This window comes from Papaver somniferum, chromosome 9 (assembly GCF_003573695.1).
Source record: "Papaver somniferum cultivar HN1 chromosome 9, ASM357369v1, whole genome shotgun sequence".
NCBI lineage: Eukaryota > Viridiplantae > Streptophyta > Magnoliopsida > Ranunculales > Papaveraceae > Papaver > Papaver somniferum.
This window is the reverse complement of record NC_039366.1, coordinates 51,476,430-51,491,702: the sequence shown is the minus strand read 5'-3', so window position 1 is coordinate 51,491,702 and position 15,273 is coordinate 51,476,430. Positions and strand designations below refer to the sequence as shown.

General features: G+C 38.2%; 1 protein-coding gene across 1 annotated transcript; it reads right to left on the bottom strand.

Annotated features, from left to right (window-relative positions):
• Positions 1-5,106: 5,106 nt before the first annotated feature.
• LOC113311937 lies at positions 5,107-6,327 on the bottom strand. Its single transcript, XM_026560718.1, has one exon. The coding sequence runs from the start codon at positions 6,325-6,327 to the stop codon at positions 5,107-5,109; it is 1,221 nt and encodes a 406-aa protein (XP_026416503.1).
• Positions 6,328-15,273: the final 8,946 nt, after the last annotated feature.

Here is a 15,273-nt window from a genome sequence, read left to right as displayed (position 1 = left end):
TTGTGAGACTAAACCTAAATGCTTTAGGAAATTAGAATCAACAAATTTTCTTAAGAATGACTACTACCCTCACTGTGGTCAATTTTGTAGTCAAACCTGATTGACTTAGAGGATCCCCAATTATTCAGGTTGTTGTTATGTGCTTCTAAATTTTTATTTGAGTTTTTACAGACTCTAAGACCTAATAATTCGCATCTCACTTTTGAGGAGTTGCAGCCTAAAGAAATATATTTAGACCCTTTTATAGAACCTGAACCTGAACCACAATTAGATGTAGTTGTCTTAATCAGGAAACTAGGTAAGGGCATGCTAGTCTTGTTCATTTTCTTGGTTTACTGCAGTTTCCTTTGGTCAGCTCTTTTTGGTTTTAAAGACCCACAGTTATTCCGGCTACTGTTATACGGTTCGAGTTGACTAATCCTTTCTAAGTCTGGCTGAAGACTTTAAACTTAGCACTTCTTGGGAGGTAACCCATGCTCATGCAACATGGTAATATCTTTCCTTAACTCTTTTTCTTCAAGTGGTAACAGTTTCTCCTTGTTCATGCTTTTAATTTTATCTTTAGAACATCGAGGACAATGTTAGATTTAAGTTTGGGAGTGGGGAAGAACTTTTTAGTTGCACTTTTGAAACTTCTAGCGTCACATGGTATCCGGTTAGCTATGTTTACATACTGTTTCTCACCGAAAATATAGAAATTGGAATGCTAGGGATAACAACCTTTTGAGACATTAGAGAAAAGGACATTGAGATCCTTGAAATTCAGGAGAGAACTTGTTCCTTTTAGAGGGTAACCGTGATGGACCTAACCATACACGATGGAAAGGCAAGTAGGTCAGGAAATGCCAGAAAGACAAAGCAACCTCACAATGTAGTCTTAGTTACTGGATTGCGACTCTCTCTCAGTAGAAACTTATCATCATCAACAAGCGGAGCGACGTCAAAATCTATGAAGAAAGTTGAAGACATTTTAGGTTTAGAACCAACAATAGAAAAGACTAATTCAAAAATCAAAGTTGAAGTTATAAGAGCAAATGATATAAGTTGTTAGAATCCATGATACCAAGACATCACAAGTTGCGAAGATCCAAGTTTTGAAAGTCCTTCTCTCATGGCCATGTAAATTGTTGTCTTGTAATTTTTGTTTCCAACAAAAAAAAATGACAAAAAATGAAAGAAAAAAAAAACAAATAAAAAATGAAAAATGAAAAAAATAATCGTTACGTTTTGTTCAATAAGGCCAAAGGGAAGTAGAAATTTATAAGTCAAGCAAGAAATTGAAGAGAAAAGTTAATTGTCAAGGTTCTATGAGGTTCGATAGTTTATCATCAACAGTTGAAGACCGAAGAAGACGTTGTTTCTACTGAGCACTATGAGAGAGTCGAAGAAAGATACATTTGGTTGCTTTGTTAGTCCGCTTTCAATCTGGCACAAGATCTTTCTAGCACTGGTTTAACTCATCACACGTAATTAGTCCAGCTATGTAGCAGATGTCCCTCTCATCTTTATATCTCTCCTAATCTTATCCAGCTGTAAAGCAGCGGACGCATCTTACAATGTTTATCTAGCTGTGTAGCGGATATCTCTTTATCTAACAGTGTTGCGGATGTGTCTCCCCTTTTCTTCAGTCAGATTTAGAGCTGACACCTTTAATTTCTCTGGAATTCTAGTTACTTTGAGATAGGTTGAGAATATGTATGTCCTCATAGCTCTTTGGATACTTGTGACCAATTAGAAGTCATGGTTTTGTGGGTACACCTCTGGTAAACCCTCCCGAGATTAACTCGGTTTTATTTTTTATTAGTTTTGCTCGAGGACTAGCAAATAATAAGTTTGGGGGTATTTGATAGACACATTTTTGTGTCTAAATTGTACTCAATGTCTCTATTGTTAGTGCTCGATTTTTGTACTAATTTTGATGCTTTGTTTTTGTAGGTGTTTTTGGAGAAATACACTTGTGTGGAAAAAGTTGCTCAAAAAGTGCTATTTGGACTCCCGAAGAAAAGTACTAAAGGCACCCTCAATTTGGATAAGGGGAACCTCAGTTGGGCACCTGCTATTCGCACCCCCAGTTTGGTTAGGGGGACACCATCTTCAACATTTCAAAAATTCGTTTTGGCGGGAAAATTTTATTCTCAACTGTGTAACTTTCGATTGATTCTTGAAGGAGTTCTGGGTAGACTAAAGGGCTGAAACTTAATGGGTAGTTGTGATATGTCCTAACAAAGCTAGTATGGGTGTTTGTTTCGATCAAATTTGTCTAGATAACTTGGTTTAATCCAAACAGGGAGTTGGAGGAAAAACATGAGCTTACACGAGTTGTGGTGAATCTAAACGTGTACTGCACGTGTTTGGAAGCCTTAATCAACACTTTGGAACGTGAAGAAGATTTATAAGGAATTTAATCCAGCTTAAGATGCGTAAAAATCAAAATCATTGATAAAAAAAGAAAGAAAATATCCCGAGTAAATGAAGATTATTTGGAGTTAATGGAGGAGATTCAATGTCGCAATGACGTATAAATATGTTCACAAGGTATCATAGAAGGGGTGTCGATATTTTGGGGGGCTGAGGAGAGCCAGAGAAGAAGAAAAAATCAAGTTACAGAGCTGTCATTTTTCTGCTGCTGCTGAAGAACACGAAGAACATAAGACCCACACTGGCCAGTCTTATTTTGCTACAGTTTCAGCGACTGGGCGACAGTCTTATTTGTTACAGTGACAGTCTTATTTGTTACTGTCGCCGGACAGTCTTATTTGCTGAGGGTCGTAGTTCTCTGGTTTGTAACAAATATAATTGTTACAAACCCGGTTTTGAATTATTTCTCCCTTTTCATCATTTGTAAACACCCTTTGAGCAATAATAATGATTTTTGAGCGTGTTTCCAACATGATGAGCGGCTAATTCTCCCACAACCAAGGAAATGAGGAAGCTATTTACGCATGAATAATTGGTAACTATTTTGTTTTCTCTAATATTTAATTATAATTCACTCAATCACTGCTTTTGCAGAGTTTTAAATTGTTTGCGTAATTTTTCTAATCAGTTGTGATTCAATTAGATAGGTTATGCTTTGTTTAGATAATCTATGTTTAAGGTATACAATTGATGTTTGAGAATTTGCTTGATTATTAGTGAGTTAAGATATAAAGGACTTAAAAGATAACTAGAGTTTTGGATTATTTACCATCATTAATTCATGTGTAATAGTGGAATCAGTGTCTTGGTTGTTTTCTCATACCTCTCGCCCACTTTGTTAATATTTTTGTATATAATTTTATTAAATCTTTAAATTTAATCTTCACAAGTCCGAGAGTTTGAACCTCATTACTACAACATCATTCAAAAATCATCATCATTATCTTTGCTCCCTTCGGCATTGTGAAGACTAACCCAGTCCTGATCCATCTTTTTTCGATGACTCGTCGATGAATACTTACCATCATGTCGGGCTGCACATTTAAAGAAGGTCGGAGGGGTCGTCCCTATCTTCTTCCATTCCCAGGATATCCTCTACTTTTTCCTCCCACCGAGGGGAAAATCATCAAGGAAATCCGCTACTGCATGTGCTTTGACCGTTGTTCGCATTTCGTATAAGACATCGAATTGTTTGATTTGGGCGCTCCACTTGGATATTCGGCCCGATCGAGCACAGTTATCTAGTACCGACTCGATGGAAGATTTGGTCAATACCCGAATCTTATGTGCTTGAAAATATGTCCTCAACTTTTGTGTCGCGAACACTAGTGCTAGAATTAGCTGCTCTATCTTAGTATAATTTTTCTCCGCCGGGTTCATTGTCTTGCTAATGAAGTACACTGGTTTTTCTTCCGTTCCCACGTTATTGACTAAGACTACACTAATAGCACAAGTTGTAGCTCCGAGATACAAGGTTAGTATCTCCTCGGGTTCGGGTCTTTGTAATACGGGTAAGCTTGCGAGATGTTTTTTAATTTTCTGGAATGCTTCCTCGCATTCCTCGCTTCATTTGAAATTCTCTCCCTTTCTCAGCGTTCTGAAGAAATCCTTACATTTGTCAGATGATCGCGAGATGAATCGTCCTAGTGCTTCCAAGCATCCATTCAACTTTTGCACGTCTTTTACCCTTACCGGAGATGGCATCTCCAATATGACCCTAACCTTATCAGTATATGGTTCAATTCCTCGGTCTATGATTATATATCCCAGAATTTTTCCCGAGGTCACCCAAAAAGTACACTTGGCTGGGTTAACCCTCATTTTATATTTCTTCATTATTTGAAAGATGTCCCGAAGATCTTCGATATGATCGGATTCCACTATGCTTTTGACTAACATGTCGTCTACATACACCTCAATGGTATTGTGGATCTTATCCTCGAACATGTCTTCAACCAGTCTTTGATAAGTGGCGCCCGCATTCTTTAGCCCGAACGACATCTTTCTATAGTAATAAAGCCCTCCAGGATTAAAGAAAGATGTATTCTCCTGATCCTCGGGATCCAAAGTGATCTGGTTATACCCCGAGTATCCGTCCATTAACGATATCGCCTTGTGTCCCATTATTGACTCTACTAGTTGATAGATGTCCGGGAGGGGGAAGTTATCCTTCAGGCAAGTCTTGTTCAGATCACTGAAGTCGATGCAGATTCGGACCCTTCCATTCTTTTTAGGTACTATCACCATATTCGAAATCCTTAATGGGTATTGCGCCTTTCGAATGATCCCAAATGATTGTAACTTTTCAATTCCACTTCTACTGTCGCTTAGAGCTCGGGTGAGATCTTGCGCATATTCTGTCGGACCGGTTTAAACTTAGGGTCTATCTTTAAGTGGTGACAACACACCTTGGGATAAATGCCTTTCATATCATGCATTTTCCATGCGAATGCGTCTATATGATCTCGAAGTAAGGTTATCAATCGATTGGACTGCTCCTCTGATAACAATGACCCGATCTTTACTATCTTTGGCTCTTCTTCCGACCTCCCAGATTGATCTCCACAGTGGGCTCTAAGGCCATGAAGTTTGGCTTTGGTTCCCCGATCGGTGTTGCTACCTTTGATTGCTATAATATTTTGTCCTCGCCTGCTTCATAAGACATAACTTCGTGTGACATCAGCTTATCTAATTCTTGGCTAGCTGTGATTTATTGGCTTTGTTCTTTTCTAGACGTAATCTCGCTCGCTTATCTTCATTTTGCTGAATGTCCATTTGAATACATTGTCTAGAAACTTGTGGGTTTCCTACAACCTCAGACACACCCTTGTATATCGGGAACCTTAACCTTTGGTGATATGCGGAAGCGACTCCTTTGATACCAGCGATCCAGGGTCTCCCGATAATTGCTTCGTGTGGTGACACAACATCTATTACACAGAAGGTACTAAGGGTATCCAAGTAATCGGCTCCATCTGAGACTCTTAGGGTGACTTCTCTCTTAGGTACGGTTACCGTCCCGTTAAAGCCGTAGATGTTGTAGGTTGATGTGATGAGGATGTCATCATATAATTGCATTCTTTTGAAGGTGTCATAGAATAAGACCTCCATGGAGCTCCTGGTGTCCACCAGAATTATTTTAACTCCCCACTCCTCGATCATTAGGGTGATGACCAGTGGATATCCATGTGTTTGACCATTCATTGGCACGTCCTTAGCCGAGAACGTGATTGGCTGCTTCATCCACTCCTCCATCGGCAAAGTTTTTTCCATGCTAAAGATTTCGTTTCCCGACCTATAACGCTTGTGAATTCGCGACATAATCCCTGCGCCTAGGTCAAAACCTTGAGGAGATGAGTGCGAGATGGTATTGCATAGAAATTGAGTACCCCACTCGATCCTTACTTGATGTACCGGAGCATCGGGTGTTGATGCTGGATGTTTAACAAATTTCCTTAGATAGCCGTCCCGGGTGAGATGATGGACTATATCCTTGACCTCCCGAAAATTGTTGGTTGAGTGTCCTCGGAACTGATGATAATGGCAGAATTCTGGGTGGTTCTTTGTTTCATCAAACTGTACTCCTCGCGTCTTTGGATATCGAATATCATTTCTTTTCTCTACCTCTTTGAATATTTCCTCTAAAGGTGCATTTAGCGGGGTGTACACCTTAGGCCCGTGTTGAGGCTTCTTCCCTTTTTCTACCCATTCCTTCTTTACTAGTTCTTTGCTCTGTGGCCCCGATCTCTTCTCGGATCTTTTCGAGATTTTCTTCGGGACTATCTCAGCTGACGTGCTTGCTTCCTGTACACTTCTATCATGTGCTCCTTCTTGTATTTCTTCTAAGGCGATGTAGTGCTCCTGCATTTTCCTCATTTCCTTTAGTGTTTGCGGCTTCTCCGTATACATTGCTATCCAGATGGGATCCGTCTTCCAGAGGGAATTTTCAAATCCAAATATTGTTGGTCCACAAGTACTTTCCCGATCTCGGTGCACAATTTTCTCCACCTAACTGTTAGGGACCTCAAGGGCTCCCTGAATCTTCTGGCCAATGTGAACAGCTTTTTTACCCTCGGCGTGGCAATGTTATTATGCATATAGATTTTGAGAAAAGTTTCCACCAATGTTCCATAGTTTCCGATAGACTCATCGGGTAGGGTGTAGAACCAATTTTTAGCTTCATCTTCCAGACTTACCGGAAAGAATTCACACATAACTACGTCATTGCTCCTCCATTGTAAAAGTGACATCATAACATTTTGACGTGTTCCACAGCATTTCCGGTGCCATCGAAGCGTGAAGGGAAAGTTGGAAAAGTGCACTTTGGGGGAAACAGAGCTTGTTCCAATTCTCGGGTAAACGGGGTTTTCTATGCTTCATTGTTTGCTTATGCCAACTTGTCGTCCTCTCCACCTCCTGCCAACTTTTTGACCATTTCCTCTAATTGCTTAAGTTTGGCTTCAGTCGCGGTATCGGGTCTCTCATTTTGTTCAGGCACTTCTTCTTCGGATGAAGAATCTTCGGGTGGGTCGTATCCTCCCCCTCCTCCCCCTTGAGCGATGGGTTCGGGTACTGATCCCTGATGTCGCGGTGATTCGGGTTTATGCCCAAATCGGGTCATAGTATGGTTGTTAGATGTTCCTTGGCTGCTAAGCCCCATGGACCTCGATCCTAGACCCCTAAGTCGCTGGTTTTCCTGCTCAAGTGTTATATTCCTTCTCTGCAGGTGTCTCGTGAAATCATCTTGTCGCCTTTGGTTGGATAGGATTGCCAAAAGGGTCGGGTTTGTACTCTTGTGACTAGACGGATTGTTGAGGTGGTTTCCTGGTTCGATGGGTGCTAGTGGTATTGTTAGTGGTTCTCGAGTTGGTGGATCTCGGGCCACACCTATCTTCCCGAGTCTGATTTGCCGAAGTCTTTCTTCTTCACGGTCCACATTGTCTTGATGTTGCGCATGCATCCTGGCATGTCGGCGTTCTTCTTATGTAAATAGCAGTTCCTCGTCGTCCTCAGTATCCGATGAAGTTGGTCCATCTATCCTATCCTCGGCCTTCTCTGACTTGGATCGATGCGTCCCAAGAGAACGTTATCATTATCTTGGCCTAAGTTAACTGTTTCACTAACTGGTAGCATGCCTGTGTTGGTGATTCCTTCATGCATGCTAGCTCCCTCCACTGTTCGATTCCTCAGTATCCTGACAGTCCCCGAAGCACTAGCCATCGGGTCGGGTTCACTGGTCGCTCCGATTACGACTACATACAACAGGAAGTAAATAACACCTCACTTTGAACTGTTTTCAAAAAAGTTTTCTAAGGAAGTATGATACAAAGGTTTTTTCAACCTGACAGTTTTTAGGCACAAGCACTATTCTCCTAGTTCGTCATGCTAAACTCAGAAAATTAGTTTATTCTACTACTGGAATATTTTATGTGAAAAAGGTTACTGATATATCGCTATCGATACTTTCCATATGCATTAATCATTATTTTCCTAACATTCCTTGCACTAGGTACCATTACTCAGCCGTACAGGTGGTCCGAAAAGTAATTTTGGCAGAGTTTTGATGTAATGACTCCCTTCGTTGAAACTTGACGGAGTTACCACTCGTAACTGTGATTTACTAAGGCATACTCTGGATACAGTTCGCCTCTCTCTGTGGTTCCTTCAAAATCCGTCAAGGATAGTCTTACCTTGAGACTTCTTTGGTTTTCCATTCGACTTCGCACTCTTAAAGACATACAGTAAGAAGAAAAAGTATTTTCGACGAAGCGTCTTGTAAGGAAATTCAGTAGGTATCGACCTTAACAACCTAACTCAACGATTTTGAGCCGATTTTGGTACGATCCGACACTATTGCTTTCTCATCTTTTGAAAATTTTGACTTGAAACGTAAACCTTCTTAGTTCTCTGTTAGCCAGTGAGATGAAGTTTCCCATAACTTCTACCAAACACCATAGATGTTATTTAGGGAGCTTGCGGATCTTTCTAATAACTCACTTAGCAAAAGCAACCTAAAGATCCGACACTTTCTTGCCATTTTTAAAAGAGTTAGAAAAAAAGATTTTTCAAAGATAATAAAACAAACCCATGAGTTCAGCAAACCCATGGCTAGAAATATGTAACGCATAAACATAATCTTTAAATCTGAATATAAAAGTTTTTCTTTTAGCTTCAACTAACATCATAGATGATTAGGAGCTTTAGATTCTATTTTTTGACCGTTTTTTCAAGGTATCCTAAGATGTTACTCGGTCTCCTTAATCGGCACCAGAATGTAGATGTAAAAAGTTATACAACTACATCCAACAATCAACATGAAATGGTACGTAGTAATGAAAGCAAGTAAGAGATTCATAAGAACACAAGATATACGTGGTTCGGCATGATTACCTACGTCCACGGGGGTGAAAGGATTATCTTATTATTTTTTTCGAGTTTACAAGGAAGAATGCACTCAACAATACTCTATCTCTCCTATCACTCACTTACAGATCCCTCTACTTTCTCAATACAATAGTCTTGTATTTATAGGCTAACCCGCTCATACAATGAAGTTACAGTGTGAGTTACATTCTATCTTCTTCGACGGTCCTGTCGGGTGATTGATATTGTCTTCCACGATACTTATCGCCTGGTTTCACATCACCCCGATGAGCGTACTTCCCGATATTAATGGATTCTTTGACCCGTCGTCGTCGTTACTCCCAACCTGAATCGACTATCCTTAGTTCCTGGTCCCCACTTTGATTAGATTCCTTTGCCCTTCCTACCTGCCTTGTCGGTGTATTTAATGCCTTGATTCCCGATAAACATCTCTCCATCACATCTGACTCTCCACTTTACACGTGCTTCCCCCTCATGCGCTTGGTAGATGTCTCTTTTCTCGTCCCTGTGTCATAGAGGATGATTCGGTGCTTCACCCTGCTCCGTCCTCGGTAGGTCACCCGAGATCATGCCACGTATGCTTGCAAGTTATTTGCTACTACAATAACTTAACTCTAAGAAAACAAACTTAAACCTAGATTTTCTAAACCTAGTGATTAGTTTCCTAAACCAACTGGATTTCCTAATCTAGTCCTTGACCGACTTACCAACAAGTTTCTTCTCGTTTTTACTTTGTCGTGTGTCTATATGAATCCGTGACGGATTTGGGGGTGGCTTGGGTGTGCTCCAGCCACCCCCAAAATTCTAAATACAACCCAATTTTCATTTTTTTCAAAGGCAAATTTCGTGAGGAAAAATTTAGCCCACCCTAAAATTTGATTTTTAGCCTAATATATTTGATTTAGCCCACCTCAATTTTCAGTCCTGCTTCCGTCGCTGATATGAATTATGTCATTGTTTTTTCAATTTGGCCATTCTTGTAAAAGACTTGCATATTGTCTGGTTGGCCATGCTTGTAAAAGACTTACATATTTCGGGAGTCGTATTTAACTTGTCAAGACAGCGCTATTTAGAATTGTGAAAGATGAACATGGAGAATCGGGGAAATATTGATACCTTTCTAGCTTCAAGTTGTTGGGGTGGGTGCTTATGCTCCAAGTAGAGCATTAAATCACCAAGAAAAGCATGGGAGCTTAATAGTGGATCAATGAGCATTTTTTCCTCACCATGCACTAGTTAGGTATCGGGGCATTAAATGATTCACTTGCTAACTTTTTCTTCCAATTTGATTCCCCCGTTCTCGAAAGATGCAGTACCACACAAAATAATTAGGATACGTAAAAAAAGAAGAAGATAGAAATCAAGAGAGAAACAGCTACTCCTCATGATTCTGACTTTGAGTGGAGTTCTCTGTACCCCTATAATATTTTACTCTCTGTAATAATTTCCCAGGGAAAAACAAAGTAAAGGTTGAAACTTTATTAAAAAAGAAAGAGAAAAAAAGCCACCATCTTTTACGAGTAAAGTTATTCCTCCTTACAAGAGAACATGAACAAGGGACCAAGACAACTGCTCCTTTTCATTTTCATTCCTACTTTTGAGAAGAGCACATATGCTCTCAACTTGTTCGCCATGGTCAATATGTATGCATACGTTTTCGTTGTTGAGCAACTTGAGAGTTTCTAGAGAGGGAATGAGAATGAATGAGGACGAATAGAGAGACATAGTTGCTGAAATGGATTACACTCAGTGGAGTGGTGAATCATTGATTAAAAAAGAAAAGGAATCTATTAAGATTACAAGCATTCTCTTGGTGGGTGAACAGGGTTCCCTTTTCTGGCCCCAAGTTTTTGCCAGACTTTATGTGGCAAGTCAACACAAAAAGGTAATTTTTTAAGGGTATCTCTGCTTTATTTAGTGACCCAAGCTTAGCTAATTGGTTCTGTCTTTGCTTACTGGTTGATAATAATACCATTATAATAATACTTTTGGTTTTAATTATTTCATACTAGTTCCTACCTATCAGGCTATGATTGTATCTGTGTGGCATCTGGGTTCCTGAAATTCTCCAACATTTTCTTAATGGGCGTCTAAAAAGGAATGAGCATGGTTTGCTACCGGGAAAAATTCGCGAAATGGGCACGCTCTTGATTTTCCTGCCGGAACTTTATAGGGAATTCTACAGGGTATGCGGAGAATCATTGATGTAGAAACTGGGGCATCGACCTGTTCTCATTGCATGTCTACTCCACCGGATGAAACATTCATGATTAGAATTGGTCCAATAATGGCCTTTTGGTTCAATCTATGTGCATAGATAATGGAAGTAGAGAATAAAATTTGGGGCAACTAAATTTATTTATTGGTTCGTGCACATGGTACTTAATTTGTTTATCCATGACACTAGCTTTATGAAGATTATGTACATGAGATTTAAAGGGAGACGATTAAAGAAAGAGTTCATGCAAACAGATGAGCAGTTCTTTATTAAAGATTCATTACTGTTTTTGAAATATATGCTTTTGAGGATATATATGACATGCTCCTAATTATTCTCCTTGAGAAAGGTTATCGAATATGTTTAAAGTAGCTTTTGATTTTTTGGTTTCACAAAATTGGTTAAAAAGACCAAATCAACAATTCCTGAGTGAAATGGAAAGTTAGATTTCGATATTGTTTAAATGGACAAAAATATAAAAATAGTCAGGATGTAACCAGTTTCATCGTGCCCATTTTCAAATATTTTTTCTTATTTTTAATTTACACAGGATGTATCAAGTTCCATCCTTGCTATTTTTCAAATTTAAGCTAAGGATGAAACCAGTTTCATCCTTACTATTTTTTTTGGCCATTTCACCCAAACTATTTTTTACTCGTCCATTTGAACCGTGATTTAAAAATATTTGGACAAATGATCCATTTTCCGTTTTGGTTTTCATGATAAAACAAGAGAATGTTTGTGATCGGCTGTAAGGTGCATTTTGGGTAACCAGTTTGTTTGCATGGTAACCCAGTTATAATAAACCAAACTAACTTGCAAATTCAGTGCACGCAAGGTGTAACGAAATGATGTATATTTTTGACAGTATTAAGATATCTCATGTTTTCCGTGAGACTAACATGGCTGCGAACATGTTAGCTAGTTATCATCTCCTATAAAATAGGTGGATATAGATGAAACAGAGTTCTCGCCCGAACTGAGAACTATAATCAGGAAGGACAGAGAGGAAAGATTGTACTATCGAGAATAAATTGTAGTTAGGTTTTTTCTTTTCTTTTTTATGTTTAGAGGGTCCTTTTAACCCTAGTAATCCGATCAAAAAATAAAAATGATGTATATTTATAATTTCGAAAGGGTAGTTTCACATTTTTTTTTATTCACAGAAAAAAATTCGGAATTTCGATTCCGAATTTTTAATGATACTGATTTGATCTAAATTGTAAATGAATAACGACGAAAAATTAAAACGCCAATCAGAGATCAAACTGCAAGGATAACAACCCAGGCTAGACATAGGCCTCGAGCAACAATAAGTTAGGGTTTTGTTGAGACGTAAACTAGGCTGCAGGGCGTGAAAACAATTTATAAGTTGCTGCATGGTTAAACTTAAACCATGCAAAATGAATTGCATGCCTTCACTGTGTCGTCGTCACACAAGTAGGTAAGATCCAGCGAAAGCCTCAAGCTCACAAAAATTTTGATGAGTAAAACTGAAGCACGAAATTGGACCCACCACCACAACACGAACAAGGATGATCTAGTGCACGTGTGGATTAATAGGTCATCATCATCCATGTTTGAAATCATACACTAGAACTTGATTGTACTCAATACAATATACCATCATAGATGTTTGACTAGTTGTAGCAACTCACGAAATCTACATCATGATAGCTAATGGTCCACCGTCGGATTGAAGCAACATCAAAAAATCTACATCATAATCCATAATTTATAGGCTCCACCACAAATATATAAATTTAGTCAACTAAGGGAAAACACTACTATACTCATCACGAACACGTCACATGTGTGTGCATACATACATATCATTATCTATCATTGTTCCGCATAAGCTTTTTTCCAACATATAATGAGAGCATTTTGAAAGTGGAAGAGTGGGATTTTTAGGGTTTTGCTCCCATGCATCGTACACTGACAATCCTCTCTATCTGTTTTCACAAATACAAAAAAAAAAAAAAAAAAGGTAGTATTTCTGGGTGAACTTTGCTTTTATTAATCAGTCCAACATTTATTTGCAAATCACGCTTATTAGATTTTTATATGTAACATTTAGTCCTTGGATTGTTTATTTTCAAAAACTAGTGGTGAACTTACAGTGACTGAGTATAACGGTCGGGTTGGTTGACCTACGTAAATCTCTAGAAGTACTTGTTATATCACATTATTTGACCATCCAACTGTCAAATGCTCATTTCTTGTTTGTATTTTGACTCCCAATGTCGCTTCCCGCCATTTGACTTTTGATTCTACGAATTTATTTATTTTTAGATTTTTGATTCCATGAAATTTTTATGAGAGGTAAAACCACAACACGGGATTAATTTAACATTTACTAAGTTAAAAAGACCAAAATCAATAATTTCTAGGTAAAAAAGACATGTAAAATTTGATACTATTTAAATGGACGAAAATGTAAAAATAGTCAGGATGAATCCAGTTTCATCCTCGCTCTTATTTTTAATTTACATCAGGAAGCATCCAGTTTCATCCTCGCTCTTTTTTAAGTTTAAACTAGGATGAATCCAATTTCATTCTTGCTATTTTTTTAATGTCCATTTCACCCATACTAATTTTTACTCGTCCATTAAAACTATGTTTTAAAAATATTTGGACAAATGATACACTTTCCGTTTAACATTTTGGTTTACAATAATTCTTTTACTATGAAATACCACTCAAGCTTCATAATATTAAATCTCTTGACACTCATGGAAGCTTGTTTTTATGTACATATATTATTATATACTTTTTTTGTTTCTTTTTAATAAGCTGGTTTTATTTTTAGAGAAATTTAAGGAAATTAAGAGAATTAATCATTAAAAGTGGTCATCATGACACTTTTCAATAAAAGAAGTGAATTGAAATGGTCCCTATGATACTTGTCAGCAAAAGAAGTAAAGTGAAATGGTTTCATGACACTTGTCATCAAAAGAAGTTAAGAGAAAAATGGCCCTAGAAAATTAAAGGAACGGAGGGAGTAGTATTTTGGAAGGTTGGGCACCCTTTTAGGAGCTAATCCAGTTGTTTTGGGTAAAAAAGAAAGTTAAGCGGGAATGGTGCACAAGTGGCATGAGATGGCTGCACAAGTCTAGTCAATTTAGTCAGCCCATTCATCCTAGAATTGGTTTTGAAAATGTCGATAAATCTGATGGTTCAAAATCCTTTAGCAAAATTTGTTCTCCGATAAATGGTCCAGTAAGAGCATCCACAGTGGGCGAGTATAACCAAAAAATTGGGATGAGATCGTAACACAGTGGGACGGAGTAAAGATCAAATTTGGACCAAAGATCAAATTCCAGACCAAATATGGTCGCGACCAAATCCCAAATTCTAATATAGTCGGGCGTAAATTTAAAGTACGCTTGTTGCTGGGCGTAAATTTAAAGTACGCTTGTTAGCGGGCGGAGATTTAAATTACGCCCGATGAAATTTTAATTAAATAAAAAAAAAAAGAAATGGGGCGGACTTTTAAAGTCCGCCTGTTAAAATTTACAAAGAATGGGGCGGACTTTTAAAGTCCGCCTGATGAAATTTTAATGGGGCGGACTTTTAAAGTCCGCCTGATGAAATTTATAAAAAGTGGGGCGGACTTTAAAGTCCGCCTGATGAAATTTTACAAAATAAAAATGGGACGGACTTTTAAAGTACGCCTGACGAAATTTTAATCATGTACCGTTGCGTCACAACACGGACTAAACCCAAATTTTGGTCTTTTTTTTGATCTTTGATCTTTGGTTTTGATCGCACCACTGCAGTTGATCTAAGAGCACTTGGGATGGGTGGTCGTTTTTAGTGCTTAGTGGGAGCCATGAACTGCGTAAATGAATCCGTGCCAATTGGATTACTTTGGTGCCTTTTATATTATAATATAATATATATGCCACCTCTATCGACAAAAGAAGATTGTATCCCACAAACACATTCTGTCCTCTTCTTTTAATTTTTTTTGTGCTGGAATAAAAACAATTGACTCATTTTCACAAATCTCAAATTTAATTTTACTAGTTCGATTATCCTATTATTAATTAATGCTTAAACGTTGTTTTTAATCGATCAAAAAAAATGCTTAAACGTTGTTTTATGCTATTTATCCAACAAATTCGTATCTTCAAGGGTCAGCTATAAACCGGATAATATTCCAATTTTTAATGTTATTTTCATTTGAATTAAGAAGTTGATGTTGTGGATTTGATGATGTGAGATCAAAACTACATGGTCAAATATAT

Coding starts and splice junctions, on each gene's coding strand:
- LOC113311937 (XM_026560718.1), bottom strand. CDS start 6,327: ATGTATACGGAGAAGCCGCAAACACTAAAGGAAATGAGGAAAATGCAG.